At 38.3% G+C, this 14,359-nt stretch overlaps 1 protein-coding gene across 1 annotated transcript; it reads left to right on the top strand.

The window, feature by feature from the left end:
- Positions 1–2,150: 2,150 nt before the first annotated feature.
- tbc1d13 (TBC1 domain family, member 13) lies at positions 2,151–13,033 on the top strand. The gene is made up of 12 exons (XM_026340229.1): positions 2,151–2,260; positions 4,024–4,097; positions 4,203–4,243; positions 4,685–4,746; positions 5,331–5,430; positions 6,381–6,463; positions 6,594–6,753; positions 7,225–7,435; positions 7,527–7,690; positions 8,288–8,448; positions 8,546–8,603; positions 8,688–13,033. The coding sequence occupies exons 1-12, from the start codon at positions 2,238–2,240 to the stop codon at positions 8,751–8,753; spliced, it is 1,203 nt and encodes a 400-aa protein (XP_026196014.1). The 5' UTR covers positions 2,151–2,237; the 3' UTR covers positions 8,754–13,033.
- Positions 13,034–14,359: the final 1,326 nt, after the last annotated feature.

Below are 14,359 nucleotides of genomic sequence, written 5' to 3'. Positions count from 1 at the left end.
TCCTCCTCCTTCTTCTTCTTCTTCTACTACTACTACTACTATTCCTCATCTTTTTCCTTCCTTCCTCCACAATTCCCATTATTCCAGTTCCTATTTGTCTTCTCCTACATATTCTTATTAAATCTAGTTTCTGTGTCAGGAATAAATATCCTTTAAATAATCGAGCTTTATTAACCTAATATATCATTATGCTTATAAAACAGTAAATATACATATCTTTAAAAACTCAATTCACATAATTGTTTTTTCTTTTATAAATAAACCTAAACCACAACTCAGAGTCCTGTCATCTTCAGAAGTTCTGATGACTCTGCAGGGTGTATTAAGGGTGGAGATGTCACAGAGTACCAGGAAGTAGCAGAGAGTTTTGTGGACTGATGTGGACTAAACCATCTTCAACTCAACATCAGTAAAAGATATTTGTACTCGGGATACCTGGGAGTGTACTTGGACAACAAACTGGACTGTACAAAGAATAGTACAACAGCACTGTACATATAGGGTCAGAACCAGATGTACTTTCTGAGGAGACTCAGATCTTTCAACATGCTGAGGATGTTCTATGAGTCTGTGATTCCAGTGTCATCTTCTATGCTGTGGTCTGCTGGAGCAGCAACATGAAGGTGGCAGACACTAACAGGCTGAACAACATGTTCATCTGACTGGCAGGTTTTTGTTTAGCCAAGAGAATGAAGCAAGGCTGTAGATACATTTTTTGTTCTGTTGCAATAAGGCACTCATTGAAATACTTTCAAATAAAACATCTGAACATTTTTATCTTTCCTTTTTTTCTAATAATGTTCTTTCTTGAGGTACTGATACTTCCAGTCCATTCTGATTTAAACTAGTCACTTAGGCAATCCTGAAGCCTGAAACACTTTTGAAATAACTCATTAATGGCCTTAATAGCTATCTAAAACAAATTTTTACGCCTAGAATTTTTAGTTTCAATACTAGTCTGCTGGGGGACCTCTACTAATTAATTATGCTCCTCTCTTCTCCTCTATCAACTCGAATGCCGCCATTTCATGTCATTTACTTTGTGTCTTCTCTGTTTCCTCCTCTCTGTCTCCCTCTCTCTGTACTTTTCTGCAGGTATCCTCGGCCTGGAGCTGTACATCTCCAGAATCTTGCTCAAAAGGGATTGTTGGGTTTTCTATAATTCTTTTTTATAAAATCGTATTCTGTAAGGTCTTCAATCTTATCTGTAAAGTGCCTTGAGATGAATTCTGTTGTGATTTGGCGCTATACAAAAAAAATTGAATTGAATTGAACATAATACAACATTACTATTCAAACAGCAGGCTGCTCTGGTGAACCCATTGATGATAAAGAAGTTACTAAATATGTTTTCTTACCTGATTAAAGGTTAAATATACCAGCATTTAAGCAACATGGCTTCACAGTGCCACCATAATGCTAAATAAAATTGCTTTTATTCTTGGTTGCAATTCATTTATAGTCAGAGAGTACCTGAAGCCTGGAAAGCACGGACATCTCATGATGCTGGGTGTCTTCCCTGTTGATGGTCTGCCAGGGCTTTACACCAGCTGTCTTAATTTCCTGCTGATTTTTTGGGGTGTTTTGCCTTGAGCATGTGAAATAGTAAGATCGAATGACTGACCTTGCAGTTATCAAACTATTAGGCCTGAAATGTTAAACCGCTGCTCCTTCAACTTAGCTACATGCTGCTTATTACAGCCGTAAATTACCTTAAGAGGAAATATCATACATCTGGCCATGGAACAGCTGAGCAACCTGTCGTCCAAATATTTATGAGCCACCAAATTTAATTTAAGTTAATAAAGATGACTATAGATCACACACACATCCTGCTAATTTAATTAAAAATCCATTGTGATGTCAAACAGAGCCAACATGATGCAAACTGCGTGACTGTTGGAATATTTATGGACCTACCTATGTTATGTATAGTTGTAAAATTGGAAAATATATTTACTTACTTAAGATTCACCCTTGTTTATTTCTTTTTTAGCTCTTATGCCATTGAAACTCTGCACGTCCCTGGACTACAAGCTCTGCCTGTCAGCAGCTGGACAGCAGCAGCAGCAGCAGGACTAACGCTGGGACGTTACGTTACACTACACTGCTACACTGCTACGCTGCTGACTGGCCACCGTGTTGTGAAGACGGAAGTAATAAGAGGACTTCCCTCTGGCCAATAACTCAATCCTTGTTGGGAACAGTTAAAGGAATACATCGCCGCCTGCTCCGACATGTCTACTGCGTACAAAAACAGGTGAGACACCACGGAATCCGTGTGGTTGCTTGTTGTGCAGGACGCAAAGACAGAAACCAGTCGCTCATAATTCACAGTTGAACTGGATATGTTAGCTAACAGCAACAGCGGACCAGCTAACCTAACATATGTCAAGTTTAGGTTTTAGGCAAGACTTTCAAAAGCATACACGTCGTACAAACAAATGTGAATTTGCACAGTTTACAGCGTCATGTGTTAAAGACCAAACCAGCGAGCTTATGCAGCGCTATACATCCTAACGAGAACTAATACAGCAACTTCATTGTTACATGGAGGCAGGCTAGCTGCTGTTAGCGCATCAGCTGACACTTCGTACTTCCTCACGCTTTGACGGCTAACATTAACAATTAGCTATCACGAAGCCAACTGCACTTGCAATACATGAATTAAACCGAAAAACAAACGTGATTTATTACCTATTAAACTGTCGTCGGCGTTACATTAGCTAATGAAAAATTAGCTGCACTGTGCTGCCTTGAAGAAACGGTTTGGGCTTTTATAAGACAGACTGTTTTCATTTCAGTGTCTATTTAATCTTTTTTCTGCCGTGTTTATATCAACCCACAGTGTAAATCTCAATGAATTACACGTAAGGCCCTTTGCACTTGCTTTGCTCATCTCATTTTATTTGCTCTGGCTGTTATTGCTGATGCATCAGAGCTTTAGCTGCATTTTCCTGTCGTAGCTGCTCCAGGAGGAGCAAATATTTAACCACTGTACAGTTAACGTCAGGTGTAGTCCTTAAAATGAGGAGAGCTGCTTCATACTTCACACTTCATAGACATCTGAAACATGACAAAGGCTCCAGCTAGACATTGATATTTAGTGGCAAAGCAGTTAGATGGGGAAAAAAGTGTAGTGGAGTCAAAGTAGAAAGCAGCATAAAGTGAGAATACTCAAGTAGGGTCAACATGGAGTACATGCACAAAGGCTACACGTGTATGATCATCTGTTTAGAAGAGGTGTTAATACTCATTACATGATGAACTGTTCAGTTAAGTGTTTGTGATTTTTCCCTTTTTGGATGGCTGTTTACTATTTGTTCTGTTTATTCTTGTCTTATATGACCATTTTCGAAGCTAACACATTCTTTGTATGCGTGTATACTGCTAATAAAACTGGCTTGGCATTAGAGCTGTGCTGTAACGTATTGTCATTGTATATTGTGTGTCTTGATAATTCCCTGAGGAAAATGTAAACATACACGCAGTCGGACGAGTCAGCCTAATTCAGAAAAAGAGCTGTCGTTTTGGAAATAATTCAGCAGTTAATCAGATGTGTATCAGACATCTGTGGTACGTAACCTCTCAATATGAGGAGGAGAGCATGGTAGATGTAAAAACAACTGTAGCAAAATCCTTTAATTCATTACGTTTTGTCAGTGTTTTTATCAGTAGGGGTGTATTGGTTGTTCCCACATTGTGCTACACCCCACCATCAACTTGCTGCCACCAGCATCGCATCTCCCCCATATTAAAAGCAGCTTGCAATAGCACCTGCCAGTTTGATACAGTATCCTATTTCTTGTTGTAAAAGGACCTTTAATTGTGCTTTGTCAGTGGGCTTTATTTTAAGAAAGCAACACTTTCACTTTAACACTGTGTATATCTAGAAAGCACAAAGTGAGCTATAGGTCTGCTAAGTATAATCATCATCATCATCATATTAGTATAAGGGGTGTTTGGTTATGGAGCAGATATTCTCTAAATAAAGTCCTAACCTCAACTTGCTTCTTATTTCAGAATACAGGAGTTCAAAGTAGCCTTGAGTGAAGAAAATATAAACCTGAAGACTCTGAGGGAACTGTGCTTTAATGGTAATATTCACACTTTTTAAGTTTAGGCTAATAACATTACAGATTTTTTTTTTTTTTTTGCTCTGTTGGTGGATGTGTGACCGTTCATCTCTTTTCTTAACTCAGGAATCCCATTTGAAGGAGGCATACGAGCACTTTGCTGGAAAGTAAGTTATGCTGCCATTAACAGTTTAATATTCTATGCCTAAAGTTTAGAAATTTTATATTCTTTACCTAGAGTTCCAGAATTCCCCCTTTTCCATTTCTTTGGAGCATAGTGGCCGCAGTAGTTGTGAAAATTTGGACCAAGATTCTTCCTAGAGTCATTCAACCAAATTGAGTAACTGGACAAAAAAAGTTTTCTTTGTGAAATGTTTTGTTTATATTTAAGAGAAAATACTATACTATATTTTACAACTTCATTCTGCAATAAATGTCTGTGACAAAGTATAGGTTAGATATTGACTAGGTTTGGTTGTAAATTAATGTAACATTTCAAGATCTCCACTTGACTGTGAAGTGGAACAAATCAGACTGCTGCACATGTATTGGCCTGTAAAATGTTGCAATCTCAGTTCTTCACTCGTGACTGTTGACCCTTTTCTCAGATCCTGCTTAATTACCTACCTCTTGACCAGTCATTATGGGAATCTTTCCTCAAAAAGCAGAGGTGAGTGGAACAAGTCCAATCAGGCAGCTTCTATCTTAGAAGACTTACCAACCGCTGCCATAGCAGACACAGGCCTTGATTAGAAGTAACTAATAAACTGTTTGTGGTGAGCGAGAATGGTGTAAAAATGCTGCAAATGCTGCTTTGTTCACAGTTTGTATAGCTGCAATTCCAAGTTTTCTTCCGCTTCCCTTTTGTGAATGATGAATACAGACCTGTACCTTTAATGCAGACAAAGGCCACACGGGGCAATGCAGCTTTGACAAAGTCTAAGTCACCTCTGGATCTTTGATGTTAAATATTACATGAATGTATGTTAAAGATGTAAGTGTACACTTACACTTAATAGACTAGTTGTTTTGTTAGTAAAGTCAGACAAATTTATCAGAAAAAAAATCAGTTTACTTAACACCAAAGTAAGATTTAAAAAAAAAAACAAAAACAGAGTTTTTCAAATAAATATAATACATTTGTATATATAAAATGTATACACTTAGTTTGGCTGCTAAAATCCATCTCAATCAGACAATGTCTCTTGAAATATGACTGAGGCATTAATCAGCATTGTCACATGTTTCTCATAGGGAGGTCTACTCGCAGTTTTTAAAAGAAATGATCATCCAACCTGGCATTGCCAAAGCCAACTTGGGCCTCTCCAGAGAAGATGTGACTATGGAGGACCATGTGAGTAAAGTCTCCTTTGTTCTATGTATGAAGTAGAGTGGACCCTGTTGACAGTCCTAATGGACTTATTTTCTAGATACGTAAGCGAAAACACCAAGCAGGAGTATAATACTTACAGAAGTGTTGAAGAGGCAGTGTGTAGCCTGTCAGGTTTCATTTCAGCTGAGCAACCTTTCTGCAGCAATGCGATTTTTTTTTTTCCTAATAATTAACATTCAGCAGTACATTAGAAAAATAGATTGTGAGACCACGATCACTTGTATGACTTTGTTGACATTGTCTCTCACTGCTTGCGGGTATTGATCTCTATTTTATCTCTAGTCATAGTTGCTGAAGCACTTTTTTTGTTGAAACTGAGGCTATAACAGCAACGACACAAACGAAAGGTTGCTCTGTAGTAAAGGCTGACAAGAAGTCAACAAAGAGTTATCTGGTATAAGTGCTTATTTGTTCCAAGTCCAGAGTTCAAGAAACAACTTTGTATCGTCAGCGGTTCTTCTAGGCTCATAGACAAACTGCAGAAACTGATCCAGTTATTGCCACAATTTCTTGTTAATGCTGGTACAGTAGGTTGCAAGTCATTGCCATTGATCAACTGTGAACATAAATATTGTTTAGAGTTAAATTTGTTGCTTTTGGTGCTAGAAGGCCATTTCTAGGAAAGTCATGTACTCGCTCTATCCAAATGAATTTCATTACAACAGTAGGACAAAACCATAAAATCTCCTTTTATAAGCGATGTGTGCACACAACAGAATCTCAGTGTCAAGAATAGTCCATAAACATTTTGGTGGGTGCAGAAAACCAATGATTTTTATGACTTTCATTGTCGAAGTTGCACGCACAGACAGAATACCTTATGTATGTGTAAAAAATTCTGCTGCTTTCACTTGGCTCACACTTTTGCTTCTATGAAACTGAATCTTTTGTTTAATTTGATATTTTTTCAGCCTCTAAATCCAAACCCAGACAGCAGGTGGAATACCTACTTTAAAGATAATGAAATTCTGCTACAGATCGACAAGGATGTAAGGTACAGTGTTTTTGCTGTCTTAGTTTGTTCCTGTAAAAAGTCTGTCAAAGTGTGTACTCTACATTCCAGTATATGAGACATACAATACCTATAAACAGATCCAAACACCTGAAAAAAAAATGTTTTCTAGGCGGCTGTACCCAGACATGGCGTTCTTCCAGCGTCCTACTGAATACCCCTGCCAGCTTATCTTGGATCCTCAGAATGATTATGAGACACTTCGCCGCCGTGTTGAACAAACCACCCTGAAAGCACAAACTGTAAATCGCAACCGCAGTGGAGTCACCAATGTAAGTGGCTATTAATAATGTCTGTTTGTGCGTGCGTGTGTGTGCACGTGAACAGTGTCAGTGGAAGACATTAACATTGAACAAAACATGGAAATATTGAGATGCACCAGTCTTAGTGCATCTTTCCACTCGGTCTTCTCTTGTTGTTATTCTTCATCCTCCTTCTTATACTTTTTTTTATTATTATATATAAAACAACAATCCAGGCAATATTTTAGGAAAGTCAGTCAATCTATAACATTTTAAGAACTTTAAAAGTGCTGTTATGAATCTGACTGGCATGAGGAAAGAAGACCAAGACGTAGTTTTACTGCAGAGGATGGGTTTATAAATGCTCGCCATTTAAAAGCATGCGCCAGTAGTTGCTTATAATTCAAACTTTCCACTAGCTACTAAACATTGTTTGCTTGTTTGAAGAAAGGTTGTCATTCATTGACACTTTCTGGTAAACTTTCTGGTATTCTCTCCCAGGTGAGTTCTCCTGGAAAAGCGTTGAACCTGTATCCATCTAACGAATATGAGGTGCTGCCCAATGGGAGTGAAGCTCACTGGGAGGTAGTGGAGCGGATCCTCTTCATCTATGCCAAACTCAATCCTGGCATTGCCTACGTACAGGGCATGAATGAGATTGTTGGGCCAATTTACTACACCTTTGCCACAGACCCCAACAGTCAGTGGAAAGGTGTGTAAATGAAATTGTAACAATTAAACATGTGTCACACACAGGTAATAAATGTAATCCATTAGTGATTCCTGTCTGCTTCATTGTTCAGAGCATGCTGAAGCAGACACTTTCTTCTGTTTCACCAACCTGATGTCAGAGAACAGAGACAACTTTATTAAGAGCCTGGATGACTCTCAGTGTGGCATCACCTACAAGATGGAGAGTGTGTACTCTATGCTCAAAGACAAAGACCTGGAGCTCTATCTTAAGCTGGTAAGGTGAAGGATTTATGTCCTGCTTGTTCTTTACTTCTTTAAGGGAGCTCGGCAATTGTCCCCTAAACAAAATTAATCAGAAATCCAGTCATAAGTTTACAAAGCTGTTTACAAAGTAAAGTCTTCATATGTCTTGTTTTGTGTGACACATATATCATTCAAGATAAAGGAATGTGAATCTTCACTTAGGAGAAGCATGAAAGAGTAAATGTTTGCCATTTTCAATTGAAACAACAAATTAATTGTCTGGTAATTAGCAGAGATGTACCAGAATTCTGTTAAATCTCTATCTGACACATTTAAACAGCTATTTATTCTGATGCTTATTTTTCAGCAGCAAGTTTCAATACTTAAATGAATAATAATGATAATGAAATACTTTTTGATCCCCTTGGGGAAATTATTGATATGAGATGAATGAAGTAATAACTGGGAGATTTCAATTTGTGAAATGAGCACAACATGATCCTCTAGTTTCTGTTGTCTGTGTCAAAACCCTCTTTACGAATGTGTTAGAATAATGTTATGTTTGGTTAACATTGCATTGACGTTGTTATCCCAACTTAATGGCTCCTTGTTTTTTCTGTTGACACAGGAAGAGCAGAACATCAAACCCCAGTATTTCACTTTCCGCTGGCTGACCTTGTTGTTATCTCAGGAGTTCCTTCTGCCAGATGTCATCCGCATCTGGGACACCCTGTTTTCTGATGAGGACCGATTCCACTTCCTCATCCTGGTCTGCTGCGCCATGCTCATGTGAGATTTTCACATTTTGCTCCCATTTTCCTTAAGCATCAATTCCCCTGCCTTTTTGTGTGAATCATGGTGTTTGTTGATTTGTTTGTGTTCACAGACTCATCAGAGACAACATATTGGCAGGAGACTTCACAATGAATATGAGATTACTGCAGGTAAGGCTTCTGTATTACACAGTGAAACATAAAAACCCTGAAGCTGGATTAGAGTGATAAGTTTTTCCTTGATGTTCCAATTAGGATTATCCCATCTCAGATGTCCACACCATCTTGACCAAGGCCAAAGAACTGCAAGATAACTTGTAACCTGTCTACTCCAGTGCCCCTTATTCTCTGCCTAGATGCGGTAGGTGGGAGCTCAGACACTGTAATGTCAAGCATGTGTTGTGGGAGGACTTACTCAATGTAGAGCCCGGACAGATGTGTTGGGTGAGAACCAGCATACTGCCTTTTAACTTGATGTCTGATGTTTGCTCAGTGGAGACTGTGAAAACCTGGAGGACATGTTAAAACAGCTTCTTCCTAAGAGCAAGGAGGAGATGCCACTTGTTTCTGGATGCATATGGAAAAAGGTTGCTGTGGCCTGTGGTCCTGCTCCTTCTCCCACAACCATCTCTCCCATGGAGATTTGCTGTGCTCAGATAAAGGTGTTTGCACTGAGGGTGTGGGGGAGGGAGAGTAAATCTACACTACGGATGAAAGCGTTTTACAAATGTGGAGCAATGAAGCCAAGAATTTCACAAACATCCCACTGAGATCATGTGTTTAGTCAGACGGAGCAGACATTTAATTGGGTTAAGTGATATTTGTTTTTTTTTTTTTGTTTTGTTTTGTTTAGTTTTTTTAAAGTAAGAAATGTGTATGCCTTAAGTGTTAATGATGTGAAACAGGAAACAGCCTTTTTGGGTATATTTTCTGTCTGCAAAAAATAAATATCAAGTGATGAGCCTGGCCTACTGGACGTGGTATTAGAGAATGAATGACTTAAGTTAATTTTCTTTTGTCATGTTGTTTTGATAGAGTCATGAGCCAAGAGAAGAAACTGGTGCTTTTCACATTGACCATTGTTCACTGAACTTTTTCTTTAACCTGACATATATAGTATATAGTGTAGTTTGACTACAATACTTTATACCATAGCCATTAGCAGTATAATGGTTCTGAAACTGCAAAGGACACATGTTGAGGTGTTCAAAATTGGATGGATTAGGAAAAGAATAATTTATAACTGACTCTTCATGGCCAATTCATACTCACAGTTTAGAGGGGTATTGAGTACAGGAGTATAGAGTGTTGGTAGCAGCATATAGAATATTTTGACCAGACATTCGTTCTGTTAAAATACGAACTTTTTACCATTAGCTTACCTGGTAACTTATATATCAAAAGCATACCAATGAAGTGATAAGTGGGCTTGTTCCTTCATGGTTGAGCACCTCAGTGCAGTTTTTGTTGTTGTTAGTTGTTGTAGAGTCAGAATCAGTTTCACATTAGAAACGATTGCAGGAGGTTTGTTTTTAACTTTAGGTTAATAACTACGCAGGGTTAATGGTACAGGTAACATTTGGTTTAAGCTGGTTATGTTCAATGTGAAGCACCACCTCAACTTGACAGGAAGTGTTGATTTCTATTGCTTTATTATTTTATCATGTCTTGCACATATTCATATGATCTACAGTATGAGGCACACTGGTCATGGCTTGACTGTGTATAGAATCCCCTTTGAATGTAAATGTGTACCATTGAAGTAATCGTGTAATCAAGTTAGTCTGTGAGGGTTAAAGCCCCCTCAGAAAGCTGTGTAAAGGCAGAAAATAACCTAATGATTCTTTGGCTTTATGAATAATATGTGTACTCATATGAAGGCCTTCTGTGTACATATGCGATGACCATCACCAGGGAATGAAAGAGACATTCTTACTGAAGAGGTCACAGTAACCTACACAGTGTCATCTCAAATATGACTTAATCTACCTTTGCAAAATGGAAGGAGACATTTCAGTGTAATTTTCATAATTTGGATAAACACTCCGTAGAAATTGGAGGTGGCATTGAATGTTCTTTCTAGTTTCCCTCTTGTAGAAGATGAAATCTTATCAAATACTGCTTATTAATCTTGAGGGTTGTGTGAATGGAAGCTCTGTGTAACAATACAGTGCTTTCAAAATGTGTTAATAAGCTGCTCAAACAAAACATGTATATGTCAGCATCTCAAAGCAAACCACAATTTGTGTCGTCCTCTGTTGCCAGAAGTAGATATCATAGTCTCTCTTTGCACATACGGCATTAAAATCATTTTCTAAAATGTAAGGGAGGAAAAAAAAGTAAATTCCACAGTAAATTCCTGTGCAGCTGCAGCACATTTTATACCTGGAAATGGCTGGGTTTTTTTTTTTTCTATGACTTCTTTTATAATTTTATTTGCTCATCTTTCTGTAACACTAACTGTGCTACATCCTTAAATGTTTTACCAAACCAACCTTAAATAATGGATCCACCATTATTTCAATACTCACTCCAGAGGTGACAGCAGCTCACAGAATAATTTAACCAACAATATAAGACATGCACAATATGTTTTAATAATTCACAGATGTGTTGTATGTTTTTGAGCTTCAGATGGAGTTGACAGTGACTTCAGAAAGTATACACTCCTTCACTTTTTGTACACTGCCATATTTACCCATCATTCTAGACTCAATAATCTGCACTGACAAAATGAACCATGGTTTTACAGTCTCTCCTTTCACTGTAGATTATTGATTATACTGCATATTTCTGTCTGAACCTCACGTCCACCTCGCCGTATCCAGGCCCAATGCAGTTGAGTTTGAGGTTGTGTTTCTGTACATGCCTGGTACTTGACTCTGAGGTGAACCTAACAGGTGAAACATTGTGTTTCCTCACACTTAAAAAGTGAAGACGTGTCCACACTTTCTGAAGCCACTAAAGAGTCCAGATGTAAATATTTGGACAGTCACACATTTTGATTGATTTGATTTTAGTGTATATAGAAAGAACTGTGTGGAGAATTCAGCCTTTTTTCTCACATAGTGCTCAGAATATGGGCACTAGAAGTAACTAGACAGATACAAATAATCTTTATATTTAATGATGTGGACCTACAGACATTCCCATTTGCTTTGTATTTTCCATGGTCTCTGCTTTCTTAGCCAAGTCTTCAGCAAGTGGATTGCACCTCAGAGTGGCATAAGCTGACTAAGTTCACTGTTGACTGGACCAGACCCTGAGAAGTGTGCTCTTGTATTTATTGATGATGTGACTGCTGACATAAGCAGCAGAAGTTTGCAGATTCACAGTGCAGATGGCTAATGACCTGAAACATACTATGAAAATGACCCAAGAGTTTTTTTGTTTTTTTTTTTTATTGCAAAGAAGTGAAGTATTCTGCATTAGCCAATCACCTGATTAAGCTGCATGTCACTTGCTGAAACAAAACCGAAGGTACAGGTCTACAATTTAAGTACATGCTAAATGTTTGTTTCACATTCAGTGGTGTGGCAGTGAGAGCCAAAATGATGACGATTGTGTCACTGTCCAAATATTTATGGACTTAACAGTCAAGTAGACAAAATTAAATCTAAATAGATTTTTGCAGTGAGACAGCAAAGCTTTCCTAAAATTAACCTTTTGACGTTTATTCTAACCACAGCAGATAGATTAGGCTCAATAATTTGTTCATGAAAACAAGAAAAGACCAAAACAAAGAAGATATTCTGAAACTATTTATTCTGTGCAAAAGTCTGCGTCTGGCTGAACTATTTACTTTGAATGACTGTTACTATAGTATCCATATGCTCCTTTTTTTTTTTTTCTTTTTTTAATGTTTCATGATGGGTTTTTATGTGTGTGTGTGTGTGTGTTTGTGTGTGTGTGTGTGTGTGTGTGTGTGTGTGTGTGTGGGTGTGGCTATCATTGTGAGGACCAGCAAGAATTTTTAACCAGAATTTTCTTTTAGTCGGGGGTTACGACTAGGTTTTAGGGTTTGTGTAAGGTTTTGGTTGGGGTCGGGGTTAAGTTTAGGGTGAGGCAGTTGTGATGGTTAAGATGAGGCAATACATGTGATAAATAAAAAAATTGATACAGAGTAAATTAACAGTAAAAACAGTTAGGGGCTAGGGAAAACATTATGTCAATAAGTGTCCTCACACTGTCTAGATTTTATATGGTTTTTAGAGTTAGACTTAGTGTTCCATTTAGGGTTAGGACAGGGGTATGTGAACATGTGGTCAGGCTGCATTGATTTGGAGTGATCTCTGTCATGAAAATTGACCTCCTATAGTGTTGTCACAGTATGATGCTGCCATTGACTACGTATACAAGTTGATAAACAGCAAAGCGTAAGGGGTTAGAGAATGCATTACATCAGAAAAGGTCCTCACTTTGATGGCCATACGAGATCCTGTGGTAGGGGTTGTGGTTGCTGAACTCTCAATGTCTTATTTCAGTTTTTTGCATGATTCAAAGTTTGTAAGCACATTTTGTAACGTCTCCAGTGTTAAGACTTGTATATGTTTTTACATGTTTGCAGATGTGCATTAAAATGAATAATGGAATAAATCAAATGGCTCGCATTGTGGAGTGGTATGATTATCTCAGTGCTGCAAAACATCCTTGTTAAGTGATATTTGGAAAAAACTGTTACATGGTGATTATACAGTATGGGATCGTGCTGCTAATGGCTGCTTTCTGTTATTCAGTTTGAGTTGCTTGTCATCTGCAGAGTCACAAAGACAGAAGAGTTATGTGAGTAAAGGAAATAAACACAGCAAGTCCAGTGACTCATACTGTACTAGTTTTATTTAGTTTCAAGCAGGTGATTCAGACATTACATAAAAGGGTGTGTGCTACACATTGAAGTCCAAATGTCTGATACATCAAACATTTCTGATATTAACACGTAAAACTGAAAATAATCAAAGTTGGAGATGAAATGAAAAAGAACTGTTTCATATTCTCTCTGTAGGGATCTGAAGACTTTTAGGAGACATTTCAGGTTTGATTCTCATTTTCAGACTCATGAGCAAAATCAAAAATTCTAATTTACAACACAGAAATTTTGAATATAATAGTATTCCCTCCACCTCAGAAGACAGTAGTGGACAGATGACTCCAGTTGCAAACTGAAGAGGAAAAGTCTTTTCTCTAAATGACAAATGAGGAGAGATAGAAGTTCATAAACATAAATCATTTTTCTGATATTAACGTAGACGTGCATACATGTATCTCTAACCTTTCATATCAGGGGTTCACAGTGCATGCTGTCCAGGTCCTTGGTTCCTTGACTTGTTTGACGTGTGTGTTTTCCTCCACTGTGTAAAACAGAACAGGCTCATGATAGTGGTTAATAAACAGGTTTGACTAACAGAAGATCTCTCAATTTAAACAACTGAATGATTTATTATTCTGACAACCTTTTGTCTGTGTAACAACCTGTTCTTCCTGGATGGCTTGACTCTCAATGGTGGATCAGCAGGGTTGTCTCTGACTCTTTCCCTTCACATCCCCAGCTTCAACTTGAATCTGAAGCCCGTGACACTCGTGATGAGTCGGCTCGATACAATGACGCTGTTTGTGTTTCTAAGAGACACTAGAACATATTGTGAGGTTAAGAGAGCTCTCGTCGCAAGAGTTCCTCATGGAAATGATTGGAGGAGGAGCCCTGAGCCTGCAGTGGGCAGTGGGCAGCATCTTACTATACCTGCCGGCGTGTGTGTCAGAGAAGGTGGTTTGGTACAGTATTCTGCCTCTGTCTCTGCAGACTGGTGGTAAAAGACATGGCAACAAAGGATAAGAGGAACAGTCTGTCACGTGAAATACAGGGGAATTCTGGAGAACCTGCGACAAAGGTTTGTTGAAGCTGCAGATACTTGCTCCTGCTACTTCACTGC

This window comes from Anabas testudineus, chromosome 22 (assembly GCF_900324465.2).
Source record: "Anabas testudineus chromosome 22, fAnaTes1.2, whole genome shotgun sequence".
NCBI lineage: Eukaryota > Metazoa > Chordata > Actinopteri > Anabantiformes > Anabantidae > Anabas > Anabas testudineus.
This window is presented reverse-complemented; position numbering and strand designations above follow the sequence as displayed.

Excerpts from the sequence above, each read along its gene's own strand:
- tbc1d13 (XM_026340229.1), top strand. The coding sequence starts at position 2,238 with ATGTCTACTGCGTACAAAAACAG. Across the intron at positions 4,244-4,684 it reads TACGAGCACTTTGCTGGAAA|ATCCTGCTTAATTACCTACC; the intron begins GTAAGTTATGCT and ends CCCTTTTCTCAG. Across the intron at positions 6,754-7,224 it reads ACCGCAGTGGAGTCACCAAT|GTGAGTTCTCCTGGAAAAGC; the intron begins GTAAGTGGCTAT and ends ATTCTCTCCCAG.